The sequence below is a fragment of the Pholcus phalangioides genome, unplaced genomic scaffold (assembly GCF_987345545.1).
Source record: "Pholcus phalangioides strain wild (caught in Gottingen) unplaced genomic scaffold, Ppha-v1.0 ptg000010l_1, whole genome shotgun sequence".
Taxonomy (NCBI): Eukaryota; Metazoa; Arthropoda; class Arachnida; order Araneae; family Pholcidae; genus Pholcus; species Pholcus phalangioides.
Genome location: NW_028301603.1, coordinates 1 through 13,604, shown reverse-complemented (window position 1 = coordinate 13,604; position 13,604 = coordinate 1). Strand labels below are relative to the sequence as shown.

At 42.5% G+C, this 13,604-nt stretch overlaps 1 protein-coding gene across 1 annotated transcript in view; it reads left to right on the top strand.

Moving 5' to 3' along the window:
- The window catches only part of LOC149080711 (A disintegrin and metalloproteinase with thrombospondin motifs adt-2-like), a gene marked incomplete at its 3' end in the record, with an annotated part of 73,226 nt that extends 60,102 nt beyond the window's left edge, over positions 1-13,124 (top strand). Inside the window, exons 10-17 of the mRNA XM_089237341.1 lie at positions 4,177-4,311; positions 4,420-4,579; positions 4,850-4,951; positions 5,055-5,236; positions 5,332-5,398; positions 5,506-5,626; positions 9,906-10,042; positions 13,067-13,124. Coding sequence (XP_089093467.1) covers positions 4,177-4,311; positions 4,420-4,579; positions 4,850-4,951; positions 5,055-5,236; positions 5,332-5,398; positions 5,506-5,626; positions 9,906-10,042; positions 13,067-13,124 — 962 coding nt within the window. The remainder of the gene's footprint in view (positions 1-4,176; positions 4,312-4,419; positions 4,580-4,849; positions 4,952-5,054; positions 5,237-5,331; positions 5,399-5,505; positions 5,627-9,905; positions 10,043-13,066) is intronic.
- Between the last annotated feature and the right edge of the window lie 480 nt (positions 13,125-13,604).

Here is a 13,604-nt window from a genome sequence, read left to right as displayed (position 1 = left end):
TGACGGGTTGCAATTGAACACGAAACCGATATCGTTGTACCTGTATAATATGAAATGTCAGTTGGAAAGAGCAGCGGAACAAGCTAATCTTACAGCTCAAGTACAACAAGATAGAATGGCGAAATATTATAACCTGAGGTCTCCGGTTAGATCATTCAAACAGGGGGACAAAGTCATAGTGTTAATACCAGACTAATAACAGCAAAATGTACGCTAGGTGGCAAGGTCCGGGTTTTATCAAGGAACAAAAGGGCCAGCACTCACTTCTAATTGAGATGGGGGATGGCAGTGTAAAACATGTACATGTAAACAAAATCAGGAAATTCTCCTCATGTGTAAATTCGGCCAGTATTATTTTCGAAGGGGATGAAGATTTTGGAAGAGACATGTCACACCCAAACTTCAAAGGCCACTGATTTTTTTAAAGGGGTAAATGATCTTAATATAGATTCACTTAATAAACCGCAATCAGCTGATTTAAAAAAATCTCGTTTTTAAGCATAGGATCTTGTTCACGAGACCAGTTCAACCAGCTAAGGTTGGCGAACACACGATTGAATTGGTACCCAATGCCACACGAAAAAAACCTCATTGTTACAAAATACCAATGGCTTATCGCGCAGAGGTCGATAAACAAATTCAGGAGTTGCTAGACTGGAATCTTATTGAGATATCAGAGGCAGAAATTGTATACCCTGTAGTATGTGTCGCAAAGAAAGACTCCTCCATTCGTATGTGTATTGACTATCGAGCACTGAATTCAGTGACTAAGGTCGCCGTCTTTCCGATGAAAGACATTCAAGAACTAATGTACGTGGCAGGAGGGGCGTGTTGGCTTACCAGCTTAGATTTATTGAAAGGGTATTGGCAAATCAAAATGGACGAAAACTGTCGACATCTTACGGCTTTCGCGACTCTCAATGGTGTATACCAATGGAAGACCATGCCGTTCGGGTTGGTCGGGGCCAGTGGTACGTTTCAAAAACAAATGAATCGGGTTCTCAGGGAACATCATGAATATGCTCAGGCTTACATAGACGATATAATAATAATATTTTCTAAAACCTGGAAGGAACACCTTATGCATATATCTGCAGTGCTGAGAGAACTAGATAACTACGGTTTTTCCATACGTATGCAAAAATTCGCAGCGAAAGAGATAAAATACTTGGGACATAGAATCGGGAACGGAAGACATGGGCTAGACGAGGAAAAAGTGTTGGCTATCAAAAACCTGAAGGCACCTGTTGATAAAAAACAAGTGCGTTCGGTGTTGGGGTTAATGGGGTTTTATCGTTCACATATTCCAAACTACGCGGCCCTGTCAGCGCCTTTGACTGACCTCACCAAGAAAGGATCTCCAAATAAAGTTTGTTGGGGAAAGGAAGAGGAAGAATCTTTCCAGAAGTTAAAGGATGCATTATGCCGAGTAACTTATCTAGCTACACCACAGTTCAACAAAAATTTTCAGGTACATGCAGATGCATCATGCGTTGCGGTAGGAGGATGTCTCACACAGATGGATACCGAGGGCCAGTACAAACCGATCGCTTTCGTGAGTCAAAAACTTAATGATACTCAGAGGAAATGGGCCACCATAGAAAAGGAAGCGTGGGCCATTCTTTTTGGTTTGAAGAAATTTGAAAAATGGGTAATTGGGATGAAAATCGAAATAATAACTGACCACAAGCCACTGACTTATTTGCAAGATACAGCACCCAAAAGCCCGAAATTGATGCGCTGGGCTCTCGCACTGCAACAATGGAATTTTCAGATTGTACATAAAGCTGGTGCGTTAAATCAGGTACCAGATGCATTATCACGATTGTAGTACTTTTTTTTTTGTAATGTATGTGCGTATCTCGTATTCGGATATTAAATCTAAAGGATGTATTCTATATATATTTTTTGATATTGCTATGTACATTTCGTACACGTGAGTTAATCATAGTATTGTACCCGGAACTTTCAAACAGACAGGAAACAGAATATATATATTTCATATATGTGAGTATTGTTGTGTACGTATACAAATATATGGATATGTATATTTATGCATATATGATCATCTCTATTGCAGAACGTATTTTGGCTTAAATTTTAATTCTTGTTTTTTTTGTTTTTTTTTTTTTGAACATGTATGTAAGTCTGAATTCCATGTGTGAATTTTTGTAAAGAGAGGGAAAGATTTATTATAAACTCATGTGCTTATTGTGTTTTTAAGAGAAAACCAGCCTCTGCTAGGCAAGTTTCTCTCTTGGTGGGGGCGTGTGAGACGTGCTTCCTAAAGACACGAATGGCAGAAGTTGAGGCGAAGAGAACCCTCCTTGTTCTTTAAAATGGAATCGCCGAAACATCGGGACACCTGCCTTTGAGAGACAAAGGAGGACGGACGAGAGACCTTGGACGATCAGTGGGTCTCGGGAGCTGCCTATGTGCAGACGTGAATGTGAGGCGTGTAGTTTGTAAAATGATGGAGACCATTTGCGTTATTGAGTGATCAAATAAAGATCACGCAAAGTGGCAGATTCGTGTGATGTGATTATGTGAAAAGTTTTATTATTGTGAAAAAAAAAAGGGAATTGAAGTTCACCCACCAATAAAGGTGAACCCAACAATCCGGTTGCGTGAGCTTTTCACCATCCCGATCCGCGTAGCTATCGTTCCCCCACCAGATATAAAGGTGGATCAAATGAAAACGGAACAGTTGTTATAATTTGGATTATTTTTGTATGAGTGAGATGAAACTTTGTTTAGAGGTACACCAGGATATAAGGAAGCCCATTTTTACTGCGGGATGGACTAGTCCTTGGCAATCGCGTGATATGTACTTTCGATCGGCCGACAATATGGTTCAACAGGCAATCGGTTTTTTTTTTTCTTATCGGGATGTTTGCGAGTAAAGGACAGCCAGCAACGTAGTATTTTTGTTTTTTAGTGGCAGAAGGAGTTTGGGTTCGCGAAATGCATCGGCGAACGAAGGCAGTGCACAGAGAATATGCACTGTTATTGACTTGTCTGCAGGACTGGCACCAGGTGTTTCCACTGTGCACTCAATTTCTTGTAGTGGTGTTTCTCTGCAATGATGCATGAGCGGAACCTAAACGCGCTAACACTTTCTTGCTGATGCCCCTTATTGTGCATCGTCTGTTTGGGTTGATTATCTACTTTACCACGCACCAACCCCGACCACATCGCTACATTGCAATTCACTGCCGTTATAGAGATTGGGTTGGAAATGAAGACGACATCTCTCGGTAGTCACCTGAAGTGCGATAGGGAAAACATTTTTTTATCTACGTTCTTCGCCTGGATCGAACCTGGCGGCCACCGTCATGGTGGTAGACGGGCATGGTTAATTACATGCACGCTTTATCACTTATTACTTTACCAACTCTGGTCATACCGCCACACGGTAATTTCTAACCAGTGGAGTCGGGTGGGAAATGAACGTGCTCTCTACCGGCGGTCGTCCCAGGCTCGGTAAGGGAAAAAATTGTTTTCGATGTGCTTTCCCCGGAGTCGAAACTGTAGACCTTTACGGTGACCTTCATGGGGGGGGGGTGAAGACGAGCATCTTGACACTGCACCACTCGACTTTGACCCCAGGTCGCATATCATCATTCATAGATTCCCGTCCCACGAGGAAACGCTTGCGCACCAGTCATGCATACGAGTCAATGACAGTGCATGTTCTCCCTATACTGCGATGCATTTCACGGATTCACACTCCTTCTGCCACTACATAACAAAAACACTACGACGTTGCTCTTCTTTACCCGCAAACATTCCACAGACAAAAAAAAACCACAACTGATTGTCTGTTACGACGATACTGTCGGCCGACCGCCAGCACATATCACGCGATTACACGCGACTATCTAATGCAAGTCCTTTCCGCAGTGGGGAGGGGGGGTTGCCTCTTCCTCTCTCATATACATCTCTCTCTACTTCTACAAACACACACACACACAAGGTTTCATCGTACTCATACAAAAACAATAAACCAAATTTTAACATCTGTTTCGTTTTCATTTGATCCACGCTTATATTTAGTCGGAAAGCGTTCATACTAGAGTATGGCTGCTTTTTATTTTTTCAGAAGGAAACAAATTTAAATGCTCTCAAATCTTGGTGAAATCAAAAGCTACTAATTACTCTAATCGTAAATTTCAGTCTCGGGATGGAACACGATGGCTTCCAAGATGGCAATCACTGCGAATCGGATACTTACGTTATGTCACCGACATTAGGTGCCGGGAAGACGACTTGGTCGAGCTGCAGCAGAAATTACCTGGAAAAATTTCTAAGGTTTTTCTCATTTTTACTCAATTGCTCTCTCTCTCAGTAAGATATGGTGATATATAATATTTCAGTCATTATTCCACCCGCTTAAAATACATGTAATCTCGTTCTAAGGTCCCCTCAGTCGAATTGCCTTCAGACGACAAACACTTTTGTAACGGACCTGTTGGAGCCTCCTCCAGAGAAGCCACCGGGTCAAGTTTACGATGCGGACTATCAGTGTACTTTGAGATACGGTGACGGGAGTCGACGATCAGGCCTCCAGACATCTGAGGTTTGCCAATTTTAGGAATAAATGCTTTCTATGAGTAATTCCGTTTCGTTGGCCTCGTCGGCTGAAGGCCGCTACACGCTAGGCTGACGTCCCACACCAGGTCAGATTAATGAATATGTCCACGTAATTCTCACGAGTAAGAATTTGGCCCGAATCTGACGTGATGTGGGACCACGTCATGTGATTGTAGTGTGTAGCGGCCTTATCTGTCGGACTAAACGAATGCCTTGGATAATCCAGTTTGACGTGAATTCATCTCTGTTTTCACAGGAAATATGCAGAATGCTTCGATGTGACACGGGTTACGGCAGTAAAGGGATATCATTCACGGCCCATCCTGCTTTGGAAGGGACGAGTTGCGGAAGGGACAAGGTGAGACAATCGAACCTATCACCCTGCCGCGCTTACAGAACCTGATTACTACGCTCCCATTATATACAATAATTCTGACAGCTCTCGTTCAATTTTCCCTAAGTGGTGCCAAGGGGGATCGTGCGTGGCCATCCAGAGGGGACCCGGTTCATCTAGAGGGAATGCCGTCGACGGTCAATGGGGATCTTGGTCGCCTTACAGCTCTTGCACCTCAGATTGCGTCTCCAGAGGTTCTGCGCCAGCTGTCGGAATCATGGTGTCGTCCAGGAGATGTGATCAACCCAGGTATTGAGACAGGTGACGCGTATCCTATTGACAAATAAAATTTTACTCTTATTCTTTGTAATTGATATAACTGCCCCCGTATATATATGTTTTAGGCCTCAGAATGGCGGTCGGTTCTGCACGGGCAAGGATAGGAGGGTGCTCACGTGTGATGCCACGAGGGTAATATCTCGTCACGAATAAAGTAAAATACTTATTTTTTTCCCTTGCAATTCGACATTTACAAGATGGATTAGATTACAGTTGATATCTTGAATATTCTTTTGCAGATCTGTTCGATCTCGACGAGGAAGTTGATGCTGGACGAGTTCATAAGCGATACTTGCCGTCAAGCTTCCGCGAGGGACAACACCATCGAGAACAGCGGCACTCAGTTCCCTAGTCAGGAGAGTAAGTATCTCTCTCTCTCTTATAGCCTTGGCCGTATTTGGGCGTGCCAACGCCTGAAGCATGCAAAATTTGAAGAGCACCAAACACGTCGTTCCAAAGTGACTTGCATCTAACTTTGCATTAACCCGCTTTATTGGGGGAGGGGCGGGGAAGGAGCACAAATATTTGATTGCACATGAACGTAAGAGACCTCTTATACTCTGCTGATTGTTCAACGCTGATTTAATGTAAATTACTTATGTCCATGGCAACGTTTCTCACCTGCGCTTCCCCTCCCCCCCACCCCCATTCCGAGAACCATCCAAATGATATCTAATAATACAAGGATATGATTATCGGGTCACTTAAAGCATGAAAGGTTGAGAAACACCGCTTTAAAAAAATCCCCTAGTATTTTCTGTCGTTCTGGGAGTAATATAATTTTCGTGGAGCCCCTGGCGATGTTTCAAGTAACCCCAGAGTACCTCGGAACGCCGATCGAGACAGGGCCGTCATTTAAACTTTTTCCGGGGGGGGGGGGGGGCAAAGAACATGTACTCAATGTATGCATATATATATACTAGGGGGGCAAAGCCCCTCTGACGTTTACGGCGTCCAACCCCCCTCCCCCAACTCCTCGTCACATCTTCTTTAATTATAAAGCAAAATATTCCTGAGGCACTGCAAATGCCTACGAAATAGTTATTCATTGCCAGTTTTTCATTCTGATTTCGATAAACAATGCACTGCCATCATAAATACAACAGAATACTCGATGCACCGCAATACATACGTGATAGGCCACGATAGGCAATGCAGCACAATAAGTAATGCACCACTATATGCAATGCACCACCATATCAGCAATACAGCAATAGTGATTCACTACATACGGTGTATCACAACACGCAAAGCACCACTATCGGCAATGAAGCACAATACTCAATCCACCACTATATGCAGTGCACCACAATACAACACAAAAGGCAATGTACTACCATCGGCAATGCAGCAATAAGCAATGCACCAACATCAGCAATACTGCAAAATAAGTAGTGTACCATGATAAGGAATGTACCACAATATGCGATGCATCGCAATAGGCAAAGTACCATAATATGTACCACAATACACCGTAAGCACTGCATTACAATAAGCAATACAGCACAATATGCAATGCACCACAGTACGCAATGTATCGCATTGAACAACACACAATAATACGCAATGTATCGCATTGAACAACACACAATAATACGCAATGCACCCCAATACGCAATAAGCACTGTCTTGGAATAAGCAATACAGCACGCGATGCACTACAATATGGAATGCACCACTATTTGCAGTACGCCGCAATAAGCAATACACCCCAATATGCACTCATGAAAATAAGCAATACAGCACGCGATGCACTACAATACGCAATGAATGCATTACAATCAGTAATGCACCCACCATTTGCAGTGCACCACATTAAGCAATCCATCACAATGCGCAAACGCGATGTATCGCATCAAGCAAAGCAGAATAATACGCAATGCACCTCAATACGCAATAAGAACTGCATTACAATAAGCAATGCAGCACGTTATGCACTACAGTACTACGTAATGCATAACAGTACAAATCAACAACCAGCAGAATCAGCAATGCACTGCAATCAGCGAAACATCGCAATAAGCAATTTACCACAATACGCAATACAGACTGCATCGGATTGCATTATAATAAGCAATACAGCATGCGATGCACTAAAATCAGCATTGTATTGGCAGTGCACCACAGTAAGTAATACAGCACAATAGCAATACCCACTGCATTACAATAAGCAATACAGCACAATAGCAATACCCACTGCATTAGATTAAGCATTAAAGCACAATAGCATTAACCACTGCATCTCTCGCCCCCCCTTACGTGGGTGGCAGAGGCGAAAAAAGGGGACAAGCGAACTGTTTCCCTTGCGTGACCTACTTCTTGCTCAGTGTGTTGCTCTTGCGCAAGTGATATAGTTTCTCCTTTTATATTGAATAAATTTATTTAAGTGAATAAATTTATATCCTTCTTTAAAAAACATCATATAATGTGGCTGTGATCACAGTATTCGTAAGTTCTACCTGATCATCTTCATCCATCGTTACGAAAGCTATGAGCTTTACAAAAAGCACCTCTCTGAATGCCAGATAAATAAAACAAATTATTACTATTATTCTCCCGCGCGTTGCGTCTCTCTCTCTCCGTGGATTTGAGTAGACTGAAGCGCGCATGCGCTAACTGCGCTCACCTCCGTAAAAATTATCCAATGAACGCCTACTTACAACTTATCGTGTGTACAGTTTCAAGAAGAATCGGTAAGTTAAAATTAAGTTGCCAACTAAAGCGCTTGTCTCGTGTAAACGGGCCTTTAGATTAAGCAATACAGCACAATAGCAATAACCACTGCATTAGATTAAGCAAGACAGCACAATAGCAATAACCACTGCATTAGATTAAGCAATACACAATGTATTACAATAAGCAATACAGCACAATACACAATGTACCACAATACGGAATAGGCACTGCATTACAATACGTGATGCATAACAATACGTGATGCATAACAATACGTGATGCATAACAATACGCAATACACCACAATCAACAATACGTGATGCATAACAATACGCAATACACCACAATCAACAATGCGCCATATTGCAGTGCACCACAATACGTAATGCACCATATTGCAGTGCACCACAATACGTAATGCACTATATTGCAGTGCACCACAATACGCAATGCAACACAATCAGCGATGCACCACAATACGCAATGCAACACAATCAGCGATGCACCACAATACGTAATGTACCATACAATGCGCATACTGCATTGATGCATAAGAATACGCAATACACACCACAATAAGCAATACAGCTCAATACGCAATAAAGCACTATACATCGCAATAAGCACCACAATACGCCATAACCACTGTGTTCACGATTTTGTGGCATGATTTTCAGGATGGGACTCTGGTAACTAGCGTCGAATATTCCGCTGAACGAACCATCGATAATTAAGGACAATTCAAGATGAAATTAACTGAATTTATTGAAACATGAGAGGGAAAACGATACATGAGCCGCCTTGTTGTCGGTTTGATCGCGGTAATCATACTACCCCGTTGCGCGCGCAGGCACCAAGGCAACGGCCGCTCGCTAACGGTATGCTGCTGCCATCTAGGGGCGTGAACACACTGAAACACAATAAGCAAGCGATACACTATAATCAGCAATCTGGATTGCGATATAATCAGCGATGCACGACTGTTTGCAGTACACCGCAATAAGCAATGCAGCCCAATACGCAATGCGCCACAATACGCAATAAGCACTGCATTGCAATGAGAAATCCAGTACGCGATACACTATAATGCATAACAATTAGCAACGCACCACAGTACATATAACTATATGCAATAAAGTACAATACGCGATGCATCACATAAGCAGCACCATAATAAGCAATGCATTAGAATAAGCAATGCAGCACTCAGGGCACTACAACTCCTAAAGCATCACAATCAGTAATGTAGTAATGTGTGTAGTAATATAAATCAGTAATATTATGCACCACAAATAAGCAATGCAGCATAGTATGCGATGCATCGCAATAAGCAAAGCACTATAAAAAGCACTATAGTACGCAATACACCACAATACGCATTAAACGCGGCATTACAATGCGATGCACCGCAATCAGTAATGCACCATTATTTTTGCAGTGCCATAATAAGCAATGCAGCACGATGCGCAATGAGAAGCAAGTATTTATTCATCCTCGACTCAAAATGAAACCTGTCAATTCCCCCTTAAAGAGATTTGTCTAATGCCCCGCCCTGGGTACCCGGACCCTGTGTGTTGGGAGCACTGGTGATGTATACATACCTATGAGTACATGCACAAAACTTGATCCCTACAGGTCAAGCAGTTCCCGATGTGTTCAGGAGTTAAATGAAAACTCGTCCCAAAATCGTAACCGACTTCCGTAACACAAAAACGTAACAGATTTCCGTCGCTCAAAAACTTCACCCACTTCCGTCACTCGGTTGCTTAGCAACAGGCCCTTTTCGAGTTTGTGATTTTATATTATAGAGTAGATATACCATTTTTAGTGTATTTTCAAAAGCCTGATCTTCCCCCCTCCCGACCCCATCCCCCTTGAAGAAAAAGAAAAAAGTTCATTTGCATAAGACATTGTTTTCAAGAAATCATCTGGTGTATCTACATGTATGTTTCTTTTGCTACAGATTCTCACTCGTGCTACGTCTGGTGCCACAAACGTGGTGGAGGCTACATGACTCAAGGGTGGACCATACCAGACGGCACGCCCTGTTGGAGAGGATACCAGAATCAGAACATGTATTGCGTCAAAGGAGAGTGCCAGGTTTGTTTCTTACGTTTTCTTGAAGGACTCTTATCTTATTACCAAACTACACAGTGCACCGCAACAGTTTAGACACGTGAAATTCGCTCTTGAGTAATCAAAGATCGGAATTATTGAATAATAAGGTTTAACAGACCCTTCTCTCTGCGTTGTCTCTGAAAATATTTTTCGAACATTTGAATATCAAAACAGGGTGGCAATTAGTAATAAAAATTACTAGGAAACGGGTGCAATAGTACGTATATTTCGAAAAGTTATGAAAAAACCCAACTTTTTGTGCTCAAGTTTCAACTTGAGCAAAAAACACAGATTACAGTTATCTCGCAAGAGTCTGTGCCATATGGATCACCGAAATGGTAATCAGTTATTTTATTCAGCGATAAGAAGAAGTGGAACCTGGATGGGGGGTCAGATAGATGTGGGCAATATTTCCACGATTTACGTAAGGAACCGCGGACAAATCCAAGTCCCAGACGAGGTAGTGGTTCACTGATGGTTCAGGTTGCGTTCTGCTGCAATGAGCGAGTGTCAATAGCTTCTCTTTAAAGGTCGCCAAAATGCTCAGCATTACATACAGACACTAGAGGATAATTAATCACCATTTGGTAAACTTCTAGCCGGTCTCCCCTAGTGAGAGTTTCAGCAAGATTATGCATCCATACACAGGGGAAGTCACTTTCTACGGATTTTTAGGATCCCATAAGCTTCCTACATACTTCTACGGATATGAAAGCTTCTTAAACATTTCAGGGGGGTTTTCTAAGCTTTTCCATTTGTCACTTAAAGCATAAAACAGTGGTGGCCATACGCATGGCAAGTCGCAAAGCCTGATTTAAAATGCACAAAATCAATATTGAAGTTCTTGATTGGCCAGAATGTAGCCCCGATGTCAACCCTATTGTGAATCTTTAGTATTGTGTTGAGAAGTTTATAGAAATAATAATAAATAATAATATCAGCAGTATTCTATTTTCCGCAAAAGAAAGCTTCCATTGGGAATTGTTGGTAAAATTTTGAGCCGCAGATAATGCGAAACTCAATTTCTTCGACAGAAACGAGTGGTGGTGGTCGAGTGGTTATAGTGACGGACTCGCGATGCGAGGATCCGGGTTCGAACCCCACAGTGGTGGTCGGCTGAAGTTGGTTTTCTGTGGTTCCCAACTTCAAGGCGCAAATGCGAGCCGATCTCCCCGTTAAAAAGTCTCGCCACAGAGAGCAACAGTCCTACAACGGTAAATCATTCAACCATAACACTTCACTCATAGTTTGTAAAACTGGGGGCAGATGACAGCACTACACATAACAAGCATTACACAGGAACAAACTTTACGTCAGGTTGCACTACACGTACACACACATTCCCGCATGTACCGATTCGTTGGGGGGTTCCGCGGGGGAGGGGGGGTGCATTTGTGGTGTAGCAGTAGTAGGTAGGGGCTCGGGGATTCATGATGTTCTTAAGTCAGCCACCTCGTTGGGCAATTTGCCTGTTGTGGCGTTGTATTTGTATTAACGAAACAAAAATTAACATTCGACCAGTTTCAAATAATTTTGATTTTGCTGAAAATTTGGCTTTGTCTAAACTTTTGTGTCGATTGTTTATTAACTATTTTTGTTCATTTTCTCGTAATGTCGTCTACAAAGTGGGTCTAATTTCATTATTTTCAGCATAAAGTGTACGTGGTGTTCACCCTAATAAGTGGCAATTAATTTGTTATGATGCAATTAGTACTTCTCAGATATAGCGTGATCTCACCCTAGTGTCTAAACTTGTGTGGTGTACTGTATGTACTGAAGTGCCATGGAATTGGGAATGAGCAAGGACATGCAAATCTCGTAGTAGAGTTACGCGAGGGAGTTTGCTCCCCTGTATGGGGCAGTGCTGTAGAAACGTAGCAAATTAATAGTAGTGTCGTTTTGTGCGGTGTAATCTGCCTAATCTTCTCTTTCTCTATTTATTAACCGCCAAATTATAGGGGAACCACGAATGGACGTTTAATCCGTAATTGTAGAAATTGCTAAAAGAAAACCGGGAAAATTGCGGTTCTTCTTCAGTGATCGTGGTCCGGGCCGATCTTCGTGTTAAAAAGTCTCACCACAGAGAGCAACAGGCCTACACACACACACACACAACGATGCAATTATTCAATCATCACACGTCACTCACAGTTAGAAAAATGGATGTCAGGTGGCAGCGCTATAGCAAGCATTACACGGAAACAAGCCACTTTACGTTCACAACACGGACACGCACATTCCAACATATACCAATTCGTTAGAAGTTCCGTAGAGTAATATGGACGAGGTGCATGTGTGGTTCAGTGGTGATCGTGGTCAGGGATTGGGTTCTCTGAGTGGTCTGGTCTTTGTTGGGGGGAGGGTGGCTTCAAATTAGCTCAAATTATCGTACAGCTGAATGAAGGTTGCATCCGGATGGTCAGATGGTATGTGCAGGCCTACGAGCTGCTCATAGAGCTTACATTTCGTCTCAGTCCAGCTTGAGGCTATCGATCTGAAATTCCAAGTTAGGAACTGTACAAGGTCATGGTTGGATCAGGGATGGGGGGGGGGGGGTGTTATTTTTTTGGCGATGTTTGAGACAGTGGGTTCTTCCACAACCAGCTATCGACGCATTTCGGCCGTCACCTTGATGTACGTGGTGTTCAATAATAGTGTGGTTACGTCAATAATCCATCCCGATGAAAGTGGAATGAACCTCAAGGACAACTTCTATTACAAGTCTCAGTTAGCTACTTCTCGGAGAGCTTTCCATAGACCACCTTCCAAAGACCTGCCAGGTCACTTGAATATCCAGATTTGAATTCCATTCAGCACATTTGTCTTGTGGGGGGGGGGGGGGGGTGACCCGTGGCAGAGTCAACATTGATGCAAGAGGACATTTCTAAGGGTAGGTATCCTTCATTCTGTGAAATTTCCATATATTATATCCTTAGTAATGATTTGAATCAAAAGAAAAATGTATGTACGAATGATTTTAACGTGCACGTCTTCTTCATTTCTTAGCCTTTCGATTGTAACGGTTACAGCACAGAAAATGCCAATGATCTGACATGTTCTCTAAGTGAGTATAACTTCGTTTTTGATATATTTCAGATATACCTCACGTGACAATGATCATAAGCAATAGCTTGTTGGAGCACTCTGGTGTGGGAAAACCCTCTCCCAATTCACTTTGGGGAACTATTGTTCAAAGATAATAAGCATATTTTTGTGAGATGTGTGTACATCTTACTATTAATAAGTGAAGGCAGTGAATGTAGGATCTCAGGGCTTGCTTCCAGATTCAAATAAGATGCCATAGTCCAAAGGAAAGTTGGCATCCAATCGTTCTCGACTACATTTGTGGTAGAACTTCAGAGCAAAGGATATTTCAGAGTTTGTATCTAGAGAGATGTTCTTAGCTATGCATGGAATCCAAGCCAAGATGGCGACACCTTGAACGACCCTTCTGGAAATGTGTACTACGGTTTTGGACGAAATGCTTCCAAGTCAAGATTCCTCTGGACTCACGGATAATTCAATCCAAGGGTTGGGAGAATAA